The sequence below is a fragment of the Ornithorhynchus anatinus genome, chromosome 2 (genome assembly GCF_004115215.2).
Source record: "Ornithorhynchus anatinus isolate Pmale09 chromosome 2, mOrnAna1.pri.v4, whole genome shotgun sequence".
NCBI classification, from domain to species: domain Eukaryota; kingdom Metazoa; phylum Chordata; class Mammalia; order Monotremata; family Ornithorhynchidae; genus Ornithorhynchus; species Ornithorhynchus anatinus.
Window position 1 is genome coordinate 3,907,684 of NC_041729.1, and position 21,397 is coordinate 3,929,080.

At 58.5% G+C, this 21,397-nt stretch overlaps 1 protein-coding gene across 1 annotated transcript in view; it reads left to right on the forward strand.

Moving 5' to 3' along the window:
* Window positions 1–17,310, forward strand: part of RNFT2 (ring finger protein, transmembrane 2) — a 42,004-nt gene extending 24,694 nt beyond the window's left edge. The window contains exons 7-10 of the mRNA XM_029053391.1: window positions 11,239–11,388; window positions 12,600–12,665; window positions 13,947–14,048; window positions 16,872–17,310. Of these exons, the coding sequence (XP_028909224.1) occupies window positions 11,239–11,388; window positions 12,600–12,665; window positions 13,947–14,048; window positions 16,872–17,006 (453 nt within the window). The 3' untranslated portion in view covers window positions 17,007–17,310. The remainder of the gene's footprint in view (window positions 1–11,238; window positions 11,389–12,599; window positions 12,666–13,946; window positions 14,049–16,871) is intronic.
* The last annotated feature ends 4,087 nt before the right edge of the window (window positions 17,311–21,397 follow it).

Here is a 21,397-nt window from a genome sequence, read left to right on the forward strand (position 1 = left end):
GAGGGAACTGAGGCAAGGAGAAGTGAAGCGACTCGCCCACAGTCCCACAGCCGACGACTGGCCGAGCCGGGATTCGAACCCATGACCCCTGACTCCAAAGCCCGGGCTCTTTCCACTGAGCCACGCTATAGTAGGGTTATCTCCAGAAGAGGCGTTCCACCCGCCCCCCTCCTTGCCGCCCTCCTCTCCCGATCCCCTTTCCTGGTGAAGTTCCCGAGTCTCCGCTCCCCTGAAGAAGCCGTTCATTCGTTCAGTAGTATCTATCGAGCGCTCACTACGTGCGGAGCACTGTACTGAGCGCTCGGAATGGACAAGTCGGCCACAGATAGAGACCCTGCCCTCTGACGGGCTTACGGTCTAATCTGATTCCGGTCCGATCACGAGAAGCAGCGCGGCTCAGTGGAAAGAGCAGGGGCTTTGGAGTCCGAGGTCATGAGCTCGACTCCCGGCTCCGCCACGCGTCAGCCGGGTGACCGTGGGCGAGTCGCTTCACTTCTCTGGGCCTCAGTTCCCTCATCTGGAAAACGGGGATGAAGACCGGGAGCCCCACGTGGGACGACCCGATTCCCCTCTGTCTACCCCAGCGCTCAGAACGGCGCTCTGCACGTAGTAAGCGCTTAACAGATACCAACATTGTTATTATTATTATTATTATTATTATTAATCGAGGGCGGGGGTCCGGCGGCTAGGGGTCGGGGAGGGCCCGGGCGGCGCCGTCCGGGGCCGGGGGGAGGTGCGGGAGGCGTCTCGGCCCCCGGGGTACCCGGCTCCCGGGCCGTTTGGCGTTTAATCGTCAACATCTTTATAATTAGCCCTCCACCCGGTCCCCCCGGGCGGCTCGGACCTGTTTATTACACAGACCCGGGGCTCACGCGGCCGCTTGGCCGGTGTCTCTCTCGCCCGACTTGCGGGCGGCTTTTAAATAGAAGTAGCCGAGGGGCTCCATCCCGGCCCCCCTCCCTCCCGCCCCCGCGATCAGGTGACGACGACGCACGCCGGTCCCGCTGCTGGCAGAAGCCAGAGGACGGTAACGATAACGATGTTGGTACTGGTTAAGCGCTCACCATGGGCCGAGCACCGTTCCGAGCGCTGGGGGAGATACGGGGGTCGTCGGGTCGTCCCACGTGGGGCTCTCGGTCTCCGTCCCCGTTTTCCAGAGGAGGCCACCGGAGCAGCGAAGCCATTAGTGATTCTGGTGCTGATTATTAATGGCGGTCTTCACCCCCCCCCCCCCCATTTTCCGGATGAGCTACCTGAGGCCCAGAGGAGTGAAGCGACCGGCCCCCGGGTCACCCGGCAGGCAAGTGGCGGAGCCGGGATTAGAACCCAGGACCTTCTGCCTCCCAGACCTGTGCTCCGGCCACTCCGCCGGGCTGTTTCTTAAACCGCCCCCCGCCCCGCCCCGCCGTCAGAGCCTTAGGAGCAGCGGGGCCCCGTGGAAAGAGCCCGGGCTCGGGAGTCAGGGCTCATGGGTTCGAATGCCGGCTCCGCCGCTCGTCGGCCGGGTGACCCTGGGCGAGCCACTTCGCCTCTCGGTGCCTCAGTCGCCTCCTCTGTCAAATGGGGATGAAGACCGTGAGCCTCGCGTGGGACGACCCGATGCCCCCGTATCTCCCCCAGCGCTTAGAACGGCGCTCCGCACGGAGTAAGCGCTTAACAAATACCAGATTGTTATTAATATTGGCATCCCGGCCCGTCGGAGAGACCTCCTCCCGCAGATCTCTCCTTTTCCCAAACTCTTCCCCCTCCCTTCTCCGTGACCTTGGACCTCTGCCCTCCGAGCGAGTCCATCCTCCCCGCTCCACCCCCGGCGCCTAGAATCCGGATCCTTGGGCTCTGCCTCGCCTATAATTTATTTCTCGTTCCCTCCGGACCGTCACCGAGGAATGGGTCTCCCGGTTCCCCCACCCGCCTGCCCGCTGACCTCGGGCGAGTGGCTTCGCTCCTCTGGGCCTCGGTTCCCCCGTCCGGAAGATGGGGGTGAAGACCGTGAGCCCCACGGGGGACAGGGACCGTCTCCGTCCTGATTTGCTCGTATCCACCCCAGTGCTTCGTACGGTGCCTGGCGCGTAATACGCTGCAAAGGCCATCGTTATCAGTGGCGTCGTCATTATCAGAGTCCTCGGAGGCAAGTGTCACGCCTACCGACTCTGTTGGATTGTCGGCAGCAGTGAGGCTTAGGGGACAGAGGCCGGGCTGGGGAGTCAGAGGTCGTGGGTTCTAATCCCAGCCCCGCCACTTATCTGCCGGGCGACCGTGGGCCAGTCGCTTCACTTCTCTGGGCCTCAGTTCCCTCATCTGTCAAAAGGGGAATGAGACTGTGAGCGCCGCGTGGGACAACCTGATAAATGGCGGTATCTGTTAAGTGCTTACTATGTGCAGAGCGCTGTTCTAAGCGTTGGTGGGGCTCACGGCCTTCATCCCCGTTTTCCAGATGAAGTCACTGAGGCCCAGAGGAGCGAAGTGACTTGCCCCAAGTCACACAGCCGGCAAGCGGCGGAGCCGGGATTAGAACCCACGACCTCTGACTCCCGAGCCCGGGCGCTCTGCACTGAGCCGCGCTGCTTCTCTAACGACCTCGGATCTGCCCCAGCGCTTAGAACAGTGCCTGGCGCATAGTAGGGGCTTAACAGATGCCGTCGTCATTACTTTGATCATTACACCCCCGGTGCTTCAGACGCTTAATGAGTCCAACCGCTTGATTGAGCGACAGATCTGAATGACGTTCCCAGGCGGCGGGGGTGAAGGGTGAGTAAGGTCACCCCTTTCAGACGGTCGGTCGAACTGGTTGAGCGCTTCCTGGGTTACCGCCTGAGAAGCAGAGGGGCTTCGTGGCCGGAGCCCGGGCCCGGAGGTCAGGTGGACCTGGGTTCTGATCCCGGTTCCGCCACTCGTCCGCCGTGTGACCTTGGGTGAGTCACTTCACTTCTCTGGGCCTCAGCTGTCGGATGGGGGTGGAGAGCGTGAGCCCCTTGTGGGACAGGGACCGCGTCCAGCCTGAGGAACCCGTACCTACCCCAGCGCTTAGCACGGTGCTCGGCACCTAGCACTTAACAAATACTGTAATTGTTATTGTTGTCGTTACTGTGCGCTGAGCGCTTGGGAGAGTACGATGTAACAGTCAACGGACACATTCCCTGCCCCCTGAGGTTAGATCTGCGGGATTAGAACCCAGGCCCTCCGACTCCCAGGCCCGTGCTCTTGCCGCTAGGCCGCGCTGCTTCTATCTCGAACAGATTCCAGAGCTCAGTATGGTGTTCGGCACGTAGCGAGCGCATAGTACATCCCACTAGTCTTCTTAGAGTGATATTAATTTTACCTGTCGATTCGGCGTGGCTCAGTGGGAAGAGCCCGGGCTTTGGAGCCAGAGGTCATGGGTTCGAATGCCGGCTCCGCCGCCCGTCAGCCGTGTGACCGGGGGCGAGTCACTTCGCTGCTCTGGGCCTCAGTGACCTACCTCGTCTGGAAAATGGGGATTAAGACCGTGAGCCCCACGTGGGACGACCCGATTCCCCTGTGTCTACCCCGGCGCCTAGAACGGTGCTCTGCGCATAGTGAGCGCTTAACAGATACCGACATTATTATTCTTATTGTTATGATCCGCTCGACCTGCACGGTAATAATAACAATGTTGGTGTTTGTTAAGCGCTTAGTATGTGCCAGGCACCATCCTAAGCACTGGGGGAGATACAAGGTGATCGGGTTGTCCCACGTGGGGCTCCCGGTCATCACCCTCATATTCCAGATGAGGTCACTGAGGCACAGAGAAATTAAGGGGCTCGCCACTTAAGACAAGTGGCGGAACCGGGATTGGAACCCACGACCTCCGACTCCCGAGCCCGGGCTTTTTCCACTGAGCCACGTTGCTTCTGGATGCCAGCAGTTAGCAGAGATGATAATAATAATAATGCTAATCAATTCATTAATGTTGGTATCTGTTAAGCGCTTACTATGCGCAGAGCACCGTTCTAAGCGCCGGGGGAGATACAGGGGAATCAGGTTGTCCCACGTGGGGCTCACGGTCTTAATCCCCATTTGGCAGATGAGGTCACCGGGGCCCAGAGGAGTGAAGCGGCTCGCCCACAGTCACGCAGCTGACGTGGCAGGGCCGGGATTCGAACCCACCACCTCTGACTCCCCAGCCCGGCCTCTTCGCACCGAGTCGCGCTGCTTCTCAGCAAATGCCAGCGACTGCCGTCGTTGTGTCTGCGTTTCCCTTCTCGTCTCCGTTAACACGCCTGGTATCTACGTCCCTCCCCCAGTGTGATTTATAATGATGGTATTTCGTTAAGTGCTTACTCCGTGCTAAACGCCGCTCTAAGCGCTGGGGGAGATAGGAGCGAATCAAGCTAATCAGTCCATAGCCCACGCGGGGCTCACAGACCTAAGCCCCGTTTTCCAGATGAGGCCCGGAGACCTGAAAGTGACCTGCCCAGGGTCACCCAGCTGTGTCGTTGTTGTCGGCTGGGTGACCCTGGGCAAGTCACTTCGCTTCTCCGGGCCTCAGCTCCCTCCTCTGTCAAATGGGGATGAAGACCGGGAGCCTCCCGTGGGACGACCCGATGACCCCGGATCTCCCCCAGCGCTTGGAACGGTGCTCGGCACATAGTGAGCGCTTAACAGATACCGACGTTATTATTATTATTAATAATAATGGTATTTGTTAAGCGCTCACCTATGTGCCGGGCACCGTACTAAGTCTAGTTCCAGCGCTTAGAACAGTGCCTGGCACATAGCACTTAACAAATACCATTATCGTTACTATTAATAATAACGGTATTTGTTAAGCTCTCACCTATGTGCCGGGCACCGTACTAATTCTAGTTTCAGCGCGTAGAACGGTGCTCGGCACATAGTAGGCGCTTAACAAATACCAACGTTATCATTATTGTCAATAATAACGGTGTTTGTTAAGCGCTCACCTGTGTGCCGGGCGCCGTACTAATTCTAGTTCCGGCGCTTAGAACGGTGCTCGGCACCTAGTAGGCGCTTAACAAATACCCACGTTATTATTAGTATTGATAATAATAATAATAATAATGGTATTTGTTAAGCCCTCAACTGTGTGCCGGGCACCGTACTAATTGTAGTTCCGGCGCTTAGAACGGTGCTCGGCACGTAGTAGGCGCTTAACAAATACCCACGTTATTATTATTATCATTATTATTAATAATGGTATTTGTTAAACCCTTAACTACGTGCCAGGCACCGTAGTAAGTCTAGGTCCAGTGCTTAGGACAGCGCTCCGCACATAGTAAGCGCTTAACAAATGCCATCGTGATCTCCTCCCCAGCTCCGCGCGCCCCGAGCGCTCAGTGAGCGCGAGCGACCCACTCGCCGAATCCCCCGCCGGCCGCTCGGCCCATTCGGGGCTACTTATCGAGCGCCTGCGGAGTCCAGCGGGGCGTTAAGATCCCCGCCCCCTCCGCCGTCGGTCCCCGGGGGCCCGGGAGCCAAAGCCGCGACGGCTCCGACGCGATCGGCGGCCTCCCCGGGGGCCGGTGAGATCATGGGGAGGGCGGGGAGGGGTCTGTGGGAAGGGTCGGCGGCGCGGGAGGGGGAGGACCACCCGCCCGATGATCTCATCCATCCCACCCCACCCCACCCCCCCCCCCCCCCGGGGAAGGCCGGCGGAGCCATTAACCCACGGGCCCCGGGATGACGGGCCCCGGGATGCCCCGTTCCCATGGCGACGGCCGCCTCCACCCTCCGGGTACCTCTCCTGGGCGGGCGGCCCGTTTGGGCTCCCTCGGTTTACCCCGTCGCAGCCCGACACGGGTCCGTCCGTCGTTCATTCGGGCCGGCGCTTGGCGCCCGGCACGTAATAATCACCGTGATCGTAATGTTAATAGTCACGTCGGCATCTGAGCGCTCGCTACGTGCCGAGCGCCGTCCTGGGCGCCGGGGGAGACGCGGGGTCATCGGGTCGTCCCGCGGGAGGCTCCCGGTCTCCATCCCCACTCTCCGGATGAGATCACTGAGGCGCAGAGAAGTGAAGCGACTCGCCCGCGGTCACCCAGCTGACGAGCGGCGGCGCCGGGATTCGAACCCGTGACCTCTGACTCCCAAGCCCGGGCTCTTGCCACCGAGCCGCGCTGCTTCTCTGGCGAGGTGATGGCGCCTGTTAAGCGCTTACTATGTGCCGACCACCGTTCTAAGCGCTGGGGTAATAATAATGACGATGGTGTTTTGTTAAGTGCTGGGGTAGATAGGAGGTAATCAAGTTGTCCCGCAGTTGTCCCGCTGAGGCCCAGAGAAGTGAAGCGGCTTGCCCGGGGTCACGCAGCAGGCAAGAGGTTCGAATCCCGGCCCCGCCGCTTGCCAGCTGAGTGACTCTGGGCAAGTCGCTTCACTTCTCTGGGCCTCAGTTCCCTCACCTGTCAAGTGGGGATTGAAACCGTGAGCCCCACGTGGGACGACCTGATCACCTTGTATCCCCCCGGAGCTTAGAACGGTGCTTTGCACATAGTAAGCGCTTAACAGATATACCACCATCATTAAGAGGCGGGGCCGGGATTAGAACCCGAGTCCTCTGCCTCCCAGCTCTGGGCTCTGGCCACTAAGTCACCGCTGCTTCTCAGGTGATCAGCTTGTCCCACGTGGGGCTCAATCCTCATCTTCCAGATGAGGTCGCTGAGGCCCAGAGAAGTGAAGTGACTTGTCCAGGGTCACACAGCAGACGGTAATAATAGTGACGGTATCGGCTAAGCGCCTGCTCTGTGCCGAGCGCTCTTCTAGGCGCTGGGGTAGATACCGGCCAATCAGACTGTCCCCCGTGGGGCTCACAGCCTTCATCCCATTTTACGTATGAGATCACCGAGGCCCAGAGAAGCGAAGCGACTCGCCCGGAGTCACACAGCAGACAAGCGGCGGAGCCGGGATTAGAACCCACGACCTCCGACCCTCGGCCCGGGCTCCTGCCGCTAAACCACGCCGCTTCGCGGCAGTGGCGATAGTTGTCACAGCTAAAGGCGCAGTAGTAGTGAGAGGGTGAAGCAGGGTTCGTAGAAATAGCGTTTATTGAGCGCCCACGGGGTCCACCGCACGGCACTAGATGCTCGGTGCAGAATAAAGACGTTCCACGTTCCCTCCTCACAGAGAACCTGCGCCCATAATAATCATAATGATGATAATGATAATAATAATGTTGGTATTTGTTAAGTGCTTACTATGTGCTGAGCACTGTTCTAAGCGCTGGGGGAGCTACACAGCGTGGCTCAGTGGAAGGAGCCTGGGCTTGGGAGTCAGAGGTCATGGGTTCGACTACCGGCTCTGCCACGTAGCTGTGTGACTGTCGGCAAGTCACTCAACTTCTCTGTGCCTCAGTCCCCTCATCTGTAAAATGGGGATTAGCTGTGAGCCTCACGTGGGACGACCTGACCATCCTGTATCTACCCCAGCGCTTAGGACAGTGCTCTGCACGTAATAAGCGCTTAACAAATACCAACGTTATTATTGTTATTATTATTATTATTACAGGGTAATGAGGTCGTCCCACGTGAGGCTCACAGTTAATCCCCATTTTACAGATGAGGGAACTGAGGCCCAGAGAAGTGAAGTGACTTGCCCACGGTCACACAGCTGACAGGTAGCAGGGCCGGCATTCGAACCCGTGACCTCCGACTCGCAAGCCCGGGCTCTTTCCACTGAGCCGCGCTGCTTCTCTACCAAGGTATTATCTACGTTATCATACCATGACGATGTTGGTATTTGTTAAGCGCTCACTATGTGCCGAGCACCGTCCTAAGCGCTCGGGGAGATACGGCGTCATCAGGTTGGCCCGCGTGGGGCTCGCAGTCTTCATCCCCATTTTCCAGATGAGGAAAGTGAGGCACCGAGAAGTCAAGCGACTTGCCCGAAGATCCGTAGCGGGATAGACAGACGTAAACCCCTTCCCCAAGCAGTTGCAAATGAAGGATCGAACCCACGTCTAAAGCTGAGGGCTGAGGAGGAAGTAAATAAGGTCCTTCGCCACCCAACCTTCGTGTCAACTGAGAAGCGGCGCGGCCCAGTGGAAAGAGCCCGGGCTTGGGAGTCGGAGGTCATGGGTTCGAATCCCACTCTGCCACCCGTCGGCCGGGGGACCGTGGGCGAGGCACCTCGCTTCTCTGGGCCTCGGCGACCTCATCTGTCAAGTGGGGATTAGCCGTGAGCCTCCCGTGGGACGACCTGATGACCCTGGACCTCCCCCAGCCCTCAGAACGGCGCCCTGAACGTCGTAAGCGCCCAACCGATGCCCACATTATCGATCCTGTTCTCAGAAAGCCAAGCCAGGAAATTTCAAGCAGGGTTTTGGACTCCATCGATCGGCGGTGTTTACTGAGCCCTCACTGCGTGCAGAGACACGTGCCCTGCCCTCGGAGAGCTTACGGTCAAGAGGGGGAGAGGGAGCCAGTAATATACGTGCGGAAATTATGGTTCTTTACCGAAGTGTTTCGTACGCACTGCCGTCATTTGAAGAGCGCGTACTGCCTACGGGGAGGTGGATAGAGCCGGGGCCTGGGAGTCGGAAGACCTGGGTTCTGATTCTGGCTCCGCCGCTCCTCCCCTGTGCGACCTCGGGCGAGTCACTTCGCTTCTCTGAGCCTCGGTTTCCTCCTTGTAGAGTGGGGATTAAATCCTCTTTTGTAAATCCTCCTTGGTAAAATGGGGATTGGATCCTCCTCCCTCTCACTTAAATCCCCTTACTTATATCCGTAATTCTCTTTATTTATATCGACGCTATCGGTGCCTGTCTGCTTGTATCTATAATTCTATTTATTTACATCGACGCGATCCACGCCCGTCTACTCGTTTTGCTGTCCGTCTCTCCCCTTCAAGACTGTGAGCCCGTCGTTGCCCGGGTAGGGATTGCCTCTCAACTGTTGCCGAATTATACTTTCCAAGCGCTCGATACGGTGCTCTGCACACGGTGAGCGCTCAGTAAATGCGATTGAATGAATGACCGAATCCCCATCCGAGGCAAAGACTGGGTCCGACCTGATTGTCTTATGTCTAGACCGGCGCTTAGTCGCGACCCCTGCAGCGTAGCCAGTGGGAAGCGGCGTGGCCTAGAGCACAGGCCTGGGAGTCGGACGGACCCGAGTTCTGATCCCGGCTCGGCCCCTCGTCTGCCGTGTGACCCCGGGCGAGCCGCTTCACTTCTCTGGGCCTCGTCTCCCTCATCTGCAAAATGGAGATTCCATCCCTGTTCTCCCTCCTACTCAGACCGTGAGCCCCGTGTGGGACCCGACCATCTCGTATTTACGCCGGGATGCAGAGCGCCGTACGGAGCGCTTGGGAGAGTACAAGGAACGGAGTTGGTCGGCCCGTTCCCTGCCTTCATTCGACAGTATTTATCGAGCGCTTACTAGGTGCAAAGCACTGTACTAAGCGCTTGGAATAACTCACTTAGACTGTGAGCCCCGCTTGGGATAGGGACTGTGGTGTCCAAGCTAATTAACTTGTAATAATAACGATAATGAAAATTGGAGGTACTTGTTGAGTGGTTACCCTACGCCAGGCACTGTACTAAGCGCTGAGGCGGACGCAGACAGGACTCGGATATCGACCCGGGCCCATATGGGGCTCGCGGGCTCAATCCCCATTTTACAGATGAGCTAACCGAGGCCCGGAGAAGTGACTCGCTCGGGGTCGTTCGGCGGACGAGTGGCAGAGCCGGAATTAGAACCCAGGACCTTCTGACTTCCAAACCCGTGCTCTCTCCACTGCGCCATGCTGCTTCTCACTGTACTGAGCGCTTGGGAGAGTGCGATGCAACAGAGTTACTAGATATGCCCCCTGCTCACGTAGACCCTGCGGTTTAGAGGGGGAGAAAGGCATTAATGTGAATAAATAAATTAGGGCTAATGATGATAATAACGTTGGTATTTATTAAGCGCTTACTATGTGCAGAGCACCGTTCTAAGCGCTGGGGGAGCACGGGGTCATCGGGCCGTCCCCCGTGGGGCTCACAGTTAATCCGCATTTTCCAGATGAGAGAACTGAGGCCCAGAGAAGCGAAGTGACTCGCCCAGCGTCACACAGCTGACAAGGGGCCGAGCCGGGATTCGAACCCATGACCTCTGACTCCCAAGCCCGGGCTCTTTCCGCCGAGCCACGCTGTCTCCCACTAAATTGCTGCTCACTAGAAGGGCTAGGCACCTAAGTCCTGCGGGACTGGAAGAGGGGTGAATAAAGGTGAATACGGTCGATTAGACCGTGCGCCCGTCAGCGGGCAGGGACCGTCTCTATCTGTCGCCCACTTGTCCATTCCAAGCGCTTGGTGCGGTGCTCTGCACCTAGTAAGCGCTCAATAGATACTATCGAATGAATGAATACAGGGTGCAGATAAGGGGTGCGAGGACCGTACGGAAGAGGGTTCAGTCAGGGAAGCCCTCTTGGAGGAGATGGGCTTTTATTAAGGCTTCGAAGGAGCGGAGGGTCATCGACTGTCGGCTACCAGGAGGGAGGGCGTTCCGGGCCGCAGGCGGGGCGTGGGCCAGAGGTCAGCGGCGACAGAGACGATGATGATAATAATCGTGGTATTTGTTGGGCGCTTACTACGCGCCAGGTACAGTACTAAGCGCTGGGGAGGATACGGCCAGATCGGGAGGGGCACAGTCCCAGTCCCACACGGGGGGATCGAGATGAGACGGGGCTACGGTGGGTAGGTTGGCACAGAGGAGCAGCGCGGCTCAGTGGCAAGAGCCCGGGCTCGGGAGTCGCAGGTCGTGGGTTCTAATCCCCGCTCCGCCGCTTGTCGGCCGTGTGACTTCGGCCAAGTCACTTCACTGCTCTGGGCCTCAGTGACCTCGTCTGGAAAATGGGGACGGAGACCGGGAGCCCCGCGTGGGACAACCCGATTACCTTGTATCCCCCCCCCCCTCCCCCCCCGGCGCTTAGAGCGGTGCTTGGCACGTAGTAAGCGCTTAACAAATACCATCTTTATTATTATTAGAGGACTGGAGCGTGCGGGCTGGGTTCGAGTAGGAAAGCAGGGAGGTGACGTAGGAGCGGGGCGGGGAATGCGTCTGTTTATTGCCGTCCCGTGCTTCCAAACGCTTGGTATAGCGCTGTGCGCCCGGTAGGCGCTCCGTAAGTACGACGGAAGGAATGGGTGAAGCGCTTTGAAGCCGCTGGTTCTGATGCGGAGGTGGATGGGCAGTTGCGGGCCCCGGCCCCCCAAAAGCCCCCCGCCCCCTCCCCCGGGTGCGCAGTGCGGCTCATTCTCCCCCCCTCCCCGCCACGGGCCGGCAGGGCAAGTTCTACCTGGTGATCGAAGAGCTGAGCCAGCTGCTGCGTTCCCTCGTGCCCATCCAGCTGTGGTACAGATACATCCTGGGAGACGGCCCTTCCGGCAGCTACTTCTTGGGGGGCGTCCTCATCGTCCTCTACGGTCTCTGTAAGGTGAGGGGGGCCCTGGGCGAGGCGAGGGGGCCGGGGTGGACCCGGGCGGGGAGGGGAGACGGGGCCCCGGTCATTCTCCACAGGCTGGGCAAGGCGGAGGGCGGGGGGCGGGGCCGGGGGGCGTCTTTCGTCGTTCTCCACGGCCCGGCGGGTGGGGGGAGGAGCGGTGCCCCCGTCGTCCTCGGGCAAGTTGAGGGGCCGGGGAGGGGATGGAAGGAGGCCGGGGGCACCCTCCTTGTTCTCCACAGCGTGGGCGAGGTGAGGGGCCGGGCGCGTGGCCTGCGGGGGTGGGCGGAGAAGAGGTGCCCTCATCGTTCTCCACAGCCCGGGCGAGGGGAGGGCGTCCACCGGCAGCAAAAGTGGAAGCCGATCCTTTGCCCCCCGCCCCCCACCCCAGTGGGTAGCTACCGTAATTCCCAGACCACATCCCGAACGGGGAGGTTTATCTTCACCCCATCGCCGTAAGGGAGAGTCCGGGGTCATTATCCCCATTTGACGTAAGGGGAAACCGGTAGGAATTCTGGCTCCTAACAGTAGGACTCCTTGCGGAATTTGTTAAGGGCGCCCTAAGTACCAGGCTCTGGACTGAGCCCTGGCATGGGTTCCGGGTTATGATGACAGTAATAATAATGATGGTATTGTTAAGCGCTTATTATGTGCCAAGCACTGTTCTGAGCGCTCGGTAGATAGAAGGTCATCGGGTTGTTCCACGTGGGGCTCACAGTCTTCATCCCCATTTCACGGGTGAGCTAACGGGCACAGAGAAGTGGCTTCCCCGAGGTCATATATCACATTGAACACGGTCCCTGTTCCCGTGGGACTCCCGTTCTAGAGGGTGCGGAATTCCCATTTTACAGATGAAAGAACAGGCCCGGAGGAGTGAAGCGACTTGCCCAAGGTCACCCAGCGGGCGAGAAGCGGAGCCGGGATTAGGACCCCGGTCCTCCGAGTCCCAGGCGCGGGTAGTTTCCACTAGGCCATGCCTCTTCCGGGGCGGAGAGGGAGTTCGAAGGTTCCCCCCGGCTTCCCCCCGGAGCATCCCCCCTTCCAGGTACTAGAGGGTAGAGCGTTGCACACTGTGACTCCTGGTCGGGTCTTCCCTTGACCCCCCCCCCGCCAGTCCCCGCAGCCCCGGTTTTCCGATCCGGGGCCCTCGGGGCATCTCCTCATCGCGGCGAGCGCGGCCCCGACACCCGCTTCCTTCCTTTCAGTCGTTCGACATCTGCGGCCGCGTGGGGAGCGTGAGGAAGGCGCTGAAGTTTCTCTGCACCCCTCAGGTGGGTCGGGTCGGCCCGGCCCCTCGGGGAAGGTCCAAGGAGGAGGCCGGAGCAAATAATGATAATTCTCCTATTTGTTAAGCGCTCACTGTGTGCCAGGCACCGTTCTAAGGGCTGGGGTGGATACGAGCAAAGGGGGTTGGACGCGGTCCCCGTCCCACGTGGGGCTCACGGCCTCCGTCCCCATCTGATAGATGAGGCCGCTGAGGCCCGGAGAAGGGAAGTGACTTGCCCCGGGTCACACAGCAGACAAGCGGCAGAGCCGGGAGCGGAACCCCGACCTTCAGACCCCCAGGCCTGTGCTCTATAGTGATGATGACGACGATGGTATTGGTTAAACGCTTACTACGTGCCCGGTACCGTTCTAAGCGCTGGATCCACCGCGTCAGGCCGAGGGTGACCCGTGGACCCGGGCTTTCATCTATTCACTTATTGAGCGTTCACTGTGTGCAGAGCACTGTTCTGAGTGCTCGGGGGAGGACAGTACAACCACAGACAGACGCGTTCCCTGCCCGCAACGAGCTCACAGCCTAATAATAATGTTGGTGTCTGTTAAGCGCTTACTGTGTGCAGAGCACCGTTCTAAGCGCTGGGGGAGACGCAGGGGGATCGGGTCGTCCCACGTGGGGCTCACGGTCTTAATCCCCATTTTCCGGATGAGGTCACTGAGGCCCCGAGAAGTTAAGTGACTCGCCCACAGCCGCCCAGCTGACGGGCGGCGGAGCCGGGATTCGAACCCATGACCTCTGACTCCCAAGCCCGGGCTCTTTCCACTGAGCCGCGCCGCTTCTCCGTCTAGAGGGCTGTGTGACGTGTCTGCCAACTCTCTTATGTAATATTGGACCTCGGTGTCATTCGTTCACGCGATCCTATCTCTCGAGGCGACCGAGGCCCGGAGAAGGGACCCGCCCTTGTTAAGCGCTTACTACGTTCCGGGCGCCGTACTGAACCAAATGGGGTCGGACCCAGTCCCTGTCCCACGGGACCCGCTGGCTTAATCCCCATTTTCCAGGTGGGGGAGGCCCAGAGAAGTGAAGTGACTCGCCTGAGGTCACACAGCAGACAAGGGCCGGAGAGGGGATTAGAACGCAGGTCCTCCCGACCCCCCCCCCCCCCCGGACCCGGGCACTATCCACTAGGCCACGCTGCCTCTGTCCCGGGTGGGGGGGGGGGGGGGGTTTGGGCCTTCGCCTTGGCAGAAGCAGGGGGCCGGGCCGTGGAACCGGCTGAAGGAGCTGTTTGCGCACGCGCGTTTGGGCGCGCGTCCTTCTCTTCAAACAGAGCTACGGGGTCCGAGCCACCAGTCAGCAGTGCAGTGAAGCCGGGGACATCTGTGCCATCTGCCAGGCTGAGTTTCGGGAACCTCTGATCCTCCTGTGCCAGGTAAGGGCTCCCCCGGCCGGAACCCCGGGCTCGGGGGCGGAACGGGGAAGACGGGGCATGAGCCCGGAAGCTGGGTGTAGAAGGCCCCCCGGGCTGCCGGCCCGAGGACGTTCCCGTCGAGTCCCTCCCCTTCCTCCCCAGTGTGCTACGGTAACGGTAGCACCGATATCTGTTAAGCCCTCACCGGGTGCCGAGTCCTGTGCTAAGCGCTGGGGTAGACACGGGACGGTGAGGTGGGACAGAGACGTCCCGCACGGGGCTCCCGGTCTAAGAGGCGGGGGGGGACGGGTATCCCCTTTTACAGGTGAGAAAACTGAGGGACAGGGGAGCTGACCGACTTGCTCGAGGTCACCCGGCGGGCAAGCGACCGAGCCGGGATTCGAACCCGGGGCTCCGGATTCCCGGCCCCGGGCTCTTCGCGTGAGGCCGCCCAGCTTCCGCTGGAGGTTGTAGTCGTTGTCACGGAACCAGTGGCAGAAGGTGATAGAGATAGTAGTAGGATTAGCGATAGTAGGAGCGTTATTCATAAGTGGCTCGGTAGAAAGGGCCCGGGCTTGGGAGACAGAGGTCATGGGTTCGACTCCCGGCTCTGCCGCCCGTCAGCTGTGTGACTGTGGGCGAGTCGCTTCGCTTCTCTGCGCCCCAGTGACCTCATCTGTCAAATGGGGAGTGAGACCGTGAGCCTCACGTGGGACGACCCGATTCCCCCGTGTCTCCCCCAGCGCTTAAAACGGTGCTCTGCACGTAGTCAGCGCTTAACAGACACCAACGTCATTATTCTTGTTATCGTTATTAATAACAGTAATAATGGTGATATTTGCTAAGCGCTTACTCTGTGCCAGGCACTAAGCGCTGGAGTATAGATGCAAGGTGATCAGGTTGTCCCACGTGGGGCTCACAGTCTTCATCCCCATTTTACAGAGGAGGTAACTGAGGCGGAAGGAGGGGAAGTGGCTGCCCCAAGGTCACACAGCGGATAAGCGGCGGAGTCGGGATCGGAACCCACATCCTCTGACTCCCAAGCCCCGGCTCCCGCCGCCGAGCCGCGCCGCTTCTCCGTTAGCAGTAGTTGCAGTCTGAGACGTGGGAATTGTTATGAGAAGTAATAATAGTTGCAGTATTATCATTAGCGGCAGTATCCGTTCCTTCAGTCACATTTATTGAGCGCTTACTGTGTGCAGAGCACCGTACTGAGCGCTTGGAAAGGACAACAGAGCCAAAAAGAGAGACAATCCCTGCCCACAGCGGGCTGCCAGTCTAGAGGGGGCTAATAATGGGAGTGAGCGCAGTAGTAACAGGAAGAAGAGTCATAGTGGTAACTCTCATTCGGTCGTATTTATTGAGCGCTTGCTGTGTGTCGAGCACTGTACTGAGCGCTTGGAAAGTACTAGTGTGCACTAGTTATAGCAGTAGCAGTGGGAGGCGGAGGTCATGGGTTCTAATCCCGGCTCCGCCACTCGTCGGCTGTGCGACCGCGGGCAAGTCACGTCGCGTCTCTGCGTGACCTCATCTGGAAAACGGGCATGAAGGCCGTCAGCCCCGCGGAGGGCAACCTCATCACCTTGTCTCAACCCCGGCGCTTAGAACGGTGCTTGGCACACAGTAAGCGCTTTACAAATGCCGCAGTTATTGTTTATTATTAATAGTAGTAGCAGAAAAATGATAATCATAATACTAATAGTCACGGTATTACTTACTCTGTGCCAAGGACTGTTCTAAGCGTTGCGGGGAGATACAAGTTAATCGGGTCGGACGCGGTCCCTGTCCCACAAGAGGCTCACACTCTTGATCCCCATTTTCCAGATGAGGAGAGTGAGGCTCGGAGAAGTTAGGTGACTTGCCCGAGGTCACCCAGCAATCAAGGGGTGGAACCGGGATTAGAACCCAGGTCCGTCTGACTCCCGGGCCCAGACCCTATCTTTTAATAATAATAATACCGAAGGTATTTGTTAAGCGCTTTCTATGTGCCCGGCACTGTTCTAAGCACCGGGGTAGATACAAGGTGATCAGGTTGCCCCACGTGGGGTCACAGTCTTCATCCCCGTTTTCCAGATGAGGGAACTGAGGCCCAGAGAGGTTAGGTGACTTGCCCAAAGTCACGCAGCTGACAAGTGGCGGAGCCGGGATTCGAACCCACGACCTCTGACTCCCAAGCCCGGGCTCTGTCCTCTAAAGCCGCGCCGCTTCTCCGGAGCAACGGTAGCGGAAACGGCAGTTGTCACGGCAGCCGCAGCAGTACCGATCGCAGTGGTACTTACCGAGCACCCACTTAATAATGCCGGTATTTGTTAAGCGCTCGCTATGTGCAGAGCACCGTTGTAAGCGCTGGGGGAGATACGGGGTCATCGGGTCGTCCCACGTGAGGCGCACAGTCAATCCCCATTTTACGGATGAGGGAACTGAGGCCCAGAGAAGCGAAGTGACTCGCCCACGGTCACGCAGCCGACAGGTGGCCGAGCCGGGAGTCGAACCCATGCCCTCTGTCTCCCAAGCCCGTGCTCTTTCCACTGAGCCGGGCTGCTTCTCACTGCGTCGTGCACTGCACTGTACTAGGCGATCGATCGCGAGGCAGAGAATAAAGAAACGGGCGGTTCCCTGCCTACGAGGAGCCGCCCGTCACCGGGTTAGGGCGGACAGCCCCCCCCCCCGGAGCGGGTGCGTGTCCCGGGCCCGTCCGAGCCGAGCCCTCGGCCCTTCCCGCCCCGGTGAAGCCGGCGGCTGGCGGGGCCTGACGGGCCTGTCCGTCTGTCTCCGTCTGTCCGCCCGTCCCCGTCCGCCCGCCCTCCCGCCCGCCCGCCCGGACCCTTGGCCCTCCCCGGCCAGCACGTGTTCTGCGAGGAATGCCTCTGCCTGTGGTTCGACCGCGAGAGGACGTGCCCGCTGTGCCGCTCGGTCGCCGTGGAGACCCTGCGCTGCTGGAAGGACGGCACCACCTCCGCCCACTTCCAGGTGTACTAGGCCCCCGGCCCCGCCGAGGCCGGGCCGGCCTCCCCCGGCGGCCCCCGACGCCCCCGGGGGCCGGACCTCGACTCCCCTCCGTGTCCGTGTCCGCCCCGTGGGGCTCCGCTCCCCTCCCGCTCCTTCCGACCTCCGTCCGTCTAGCCGGGTCGTGGCGAGGAGGAGTTGGGGAAGACGGCCGGCGGCCCCGAGTGTGGGGAGTTAGAATCCTTGTTTCCACCCTGTGCTGAATTCTTTCTCTCTCTGTCTCTTTCCTCTTCCCTCTCCCCTCCTCTCTCCTCTGCCTCTTCCCTCATCCTTCTCTCTTCCGTCTCTTTCCTCTTCCCGCTCTCCTCTGTCTCTCCCTCTTCTCTCCTCCCTCTCTTTCCCCTCTCACACTCTCTCTCTCCTTCCTCTCTCTTTGTAGCTCTCCTTTCTCTATTTCTGTCTCTCTCTCTCTCTCCTCTGTCTCCTCTCTCTTCTCCCCTCTCCCCTTCTCTCTCCTCTGCCTCTTCCCTCATCCTCTTCTCCTCCATCTCTTTCCTCTTCCCGCTCTCTTCTGTCTCTCCCTCTCTCCTCCCTCTCTTCCCCCCTCACACATTCTCTCTCCTCAGGCTCCCTCTTCTCTCTCCTTCCTCTGTCTTTGCATCTCTCTTTTCTCTCTCTTTCTTTCTCTCCCCGGTCTCCTCCTCACTCTCTCTTCTCCCCTCTTCCCTTCTCTCTCCTCTGCCTCTTCCCTCATCCTTCTCTCCTCCATCTCTTTCCTCTTCCCTCTCTCCTCTGTCTCTCCCTCTTTTCTCATCCCTCTCTTCCCCCTCTCTCACACTCTCACTCTCCTCCCTCCTCTCTCCTCTCTCTCGCCAAGCTCCTTCTCTTCTCTCTCCTGCCTCTATCTTTGTATCTCTCCTTTCTCTCTCTGTCTCTCGTCTATCTCCTCCTCACTCTCTCTTCTTCCCTCCCCCCTCATCTCTCCTCTTTCCCCTTCCATCTCTCTTCTGTCTCTTCCTTCTTCTCTCCCTCTCTTCTCTCCTCTCTCTCCAAGCTTCATCTCTCTTGTCTCTCCTCCCTCTCTCTTTGTACCTCTCCTTTCTCTCTGTCTCTTCTTCACTGTCTGTACTTCCCCTCCCCTCCTCTCTCCTCTGTCTCTTTCCTCTTCCATCTCTCCTCTGTCTTTTCCTTCTTCTCTCCTCTCTCTTCTTTTTTCCCTTCTCGCACACTCTCTCCTCCCTCTCTCCTTTCTCTCTCTCTCCAAGCTCCCTCTCTCTTCACTTTCCTCCCTCTATCTCCCTTTTTATCGCTCCTTTCTCTCCTGTCTCTGTCTCTCTCCTCCCTCTCTCTCTTCCTCCCCACCCCTGCCCTCCTGGCCTGCCTCCCGCCCTCTCTCTGAGGACTGGCCTCTTTCTGAGGTAATCTGGGCTGTGACATTCCAACGGGAGCATCCCGTGGGCACCAGTCCTGGAGAGACTGACTCTCCGACCCGTGAGGCCCTCTTCCTCACCCTCCCGTACCACCGCAGCCCTCTGAACCCTAGCCCTTACCCCGCCTCCCTCCCCGGCCACTCGCAGAATCGGATAAGGCAGAGACCAGCCGAGGACCAGCCGGTCCAGCATCAAACGGCCCGAACGGCCACCTTCCCCCTCCCCTCCCCACCCAGTGCCCATGTGGTTCTGGAAACTCCCAGGAAAGGGAACCCTCTTGGGAAGCTTTGAAAAGGGGCCATTCGGATCCTTTCTAAATCACTCCGTCAATCAAAGATATTTATTGAGCGCTTACTGCGTCCAGAGTGCCGTACTAAGCACTTGGGAGAGTACGACAACAGAGTTGGTAGACACGTTCCCCGCCCTCCACGAGCTCAGAGTCAGAGACGTCGGCTTGGGAATCTGGACCGGACAAGACGGCGACCGTTGTCCCGTCTCGGGGACCGGAACGTCATCGTTCGCCTTCCCGTCTCCGGGGTCTGGCATCTCAGGGCGTCAGCGAGGGGGAACCGGGACGACCCCCCTCTGAGCTCCTGGCCGTCGACATCTCCTGACCCCGAAACCCCCTCATCCTCGGGACTCTGTCGGTAACGTCCAGTACCGTGAGGAATTGGTCTAAGCCCGGGGACGGAAGGCTGTGGTGTTACACAGGCTTCAAAGCAATGGCTAATGTTTTTCTCCTCCAGGCCCAGGGGGAGAGAGGAGGATATAAAGAGTAGTGAATCCCTGTGGAAAGAGCGTGGGCCTGAGTACTAATCCTGCCCGTGCCACTTGCCTGCTGTGTGACCTCAAGCGAGTCCCTGAGCTTCTCTGGGCCTCAGTTCCCTCCTCCGTAAAGTGGGTATACAGTTATCGTATTCTCCTTCCCCCTAAGATTGTGAATCCCACATGGGGCAGGACTCTGTCCGACCCGCTTAACCTCTACCTGGGGCAATGCTTGGCATATAGTAACTGCTTAATAAATACTGCAGTTATTATCATTCAATAAATCAGCGGTGTTCATTCATTCAGTAGTATTTATCGAGCGCTTACTATGTGCAGAGCACTGTACTAAGCGCTTGGAATGTACAATTCGGCAACAGATAGAGACGATCCCTGCCCAGTAACGGGCTCACGGTCTAAACGGTGATTGAGCACCCACTGCCTGCAGAGCACTCTAATATTCATTCAGTAGTATTTATTGAGCACTTACTATGTGCAGAGCGCTGGACTAAGCGCTTGGAATGTACAGTTCGGCAACAGATAGAGCCAATCCCTGCCCAGTGACCGGCTCAGCACTTGGGAGAATAATAATAATAATAATAATGATTGTATTTGTTCAGCATTTTCTCCGTGCCACGCACTGTTCTAAGCATTGGGATCGATACAGGCTAATCAGGTTGGACCCAGTCCCTGTCCCACAAGGGGCTCGCATTCTTCATCCCCGTTTTCCAGACGAGGGAACTGAGGCCCAGAGAAGCGAGGCGACCTGGCCGAGGTCACCCAGCAGACAGGCGGCGGACCCGGGATCAGAACCCGGGTCCTTCCGACGCCCGGGCCCCGGGCTCGATCCCCCGGGCCACGCCGCTGCTGCCGTACAAGACAGCGGAGCCGGCGGACGCGGTCCCTACCCGCGAGGAGCTTACAGTCCATGTGCTCTGCACATTGTAAGCGCTCAATAAATACTATTGAATGAACAGAGGGGGAAAGAGACGTGAATAGAAATAAACGATAGCTGTGGACCTACGTCCCGGGGCGTCGAGCACTGTCTGCCTCCGTCTTCGGCTCTCCCCTCCCCGAGGAAGGCCCAACACCCCTCCTCCACCTCCTCCACCTCCCCTGCTTCGTTCCTATGGAAATAGCTGGGCCCTTTCAATCCCCCTCGGCCGGATAATCAGACGGAAAGGAACGTACCTGAGGGAGATGCTACAGACCGCGTGCGTGTGTCTGTGTGTGTACACGCTTCGGGGGCGGGGTGGGTTGCTTCCCCCTCTTCTGTTTTGGCCGCCTGGAGGGAGACTGGGGGCGAGCCAAGGAAAGCATTGCCACCGGGTTTTATTCTGAAATAGCCCCCGACGGGCACGGGCGGAGGGAACGGTTGGGAGAAGAAATGCGACGTTGCAGTTGAGCGGAAGCTCGTCCTCTTGACTGTAAGCTCGTTGTGGGCAGGGAATGTGTCCGTTTATTGTTGTATTGTGCTCTCCCAGGGGCTCAGTACGGGGCGCCGCACACAGTAGGCGCTCAATAAATGTGCATGAATGAATGGACAAGCAGAAATACCAGGGGCTGGCAGATCCTGCCTCTGTCTCCATTCCTGCACCTCCCTCTCCGCTGCCCCTGCTCCTCTTTCCCTCTGACCCTCTCTGTAATAATAATAATAATAATAATAACAACAATAATCATTGTATGTGTATTGTAGTATCTTCTTCTGCGCTTACTAGATTGGAGCTCAGGTCCTTCTGACTCCCGGACCCACGCTCTATCCACTAGGCCACGCTCCCTGCTAAGAGACCTTGAGTAAGTCACGTCACTTCTCGGTGCCTTAGTCTTATCTTCTGTAAAATGGGGGTTAAATACCTGTTCTCCCCGCTCCTATGGGACTCTGGGAAAGGGACCGCGTCCCACTTGATCATCTTGTATCTACCCCAGTGCTTAATGCAGTGTTCGACGTAATAAGTGCTCGTCACACAGCATTTGACAAATACCACGGTTATTATTATCATCACCACCTGCTCTGCCCCTAACTTGCTGAAAGATCTTGGGCAAGTCACTTAACCCCTCTGCGCTTTAGTCTTCCCTCCTGTTAAGTAGGAGGATGAAAATGTGATCCTCCTAGTGCAGCCCTCTGATTTTTTTAAGAAAAAAGGACCTCTGGCAATTCAAGGGATTCTTTGGCTTTCTGCGTCTTAAACACAAATTCTCTTTAAGGGAAAGGATTAATCCCGGTTCACGCTC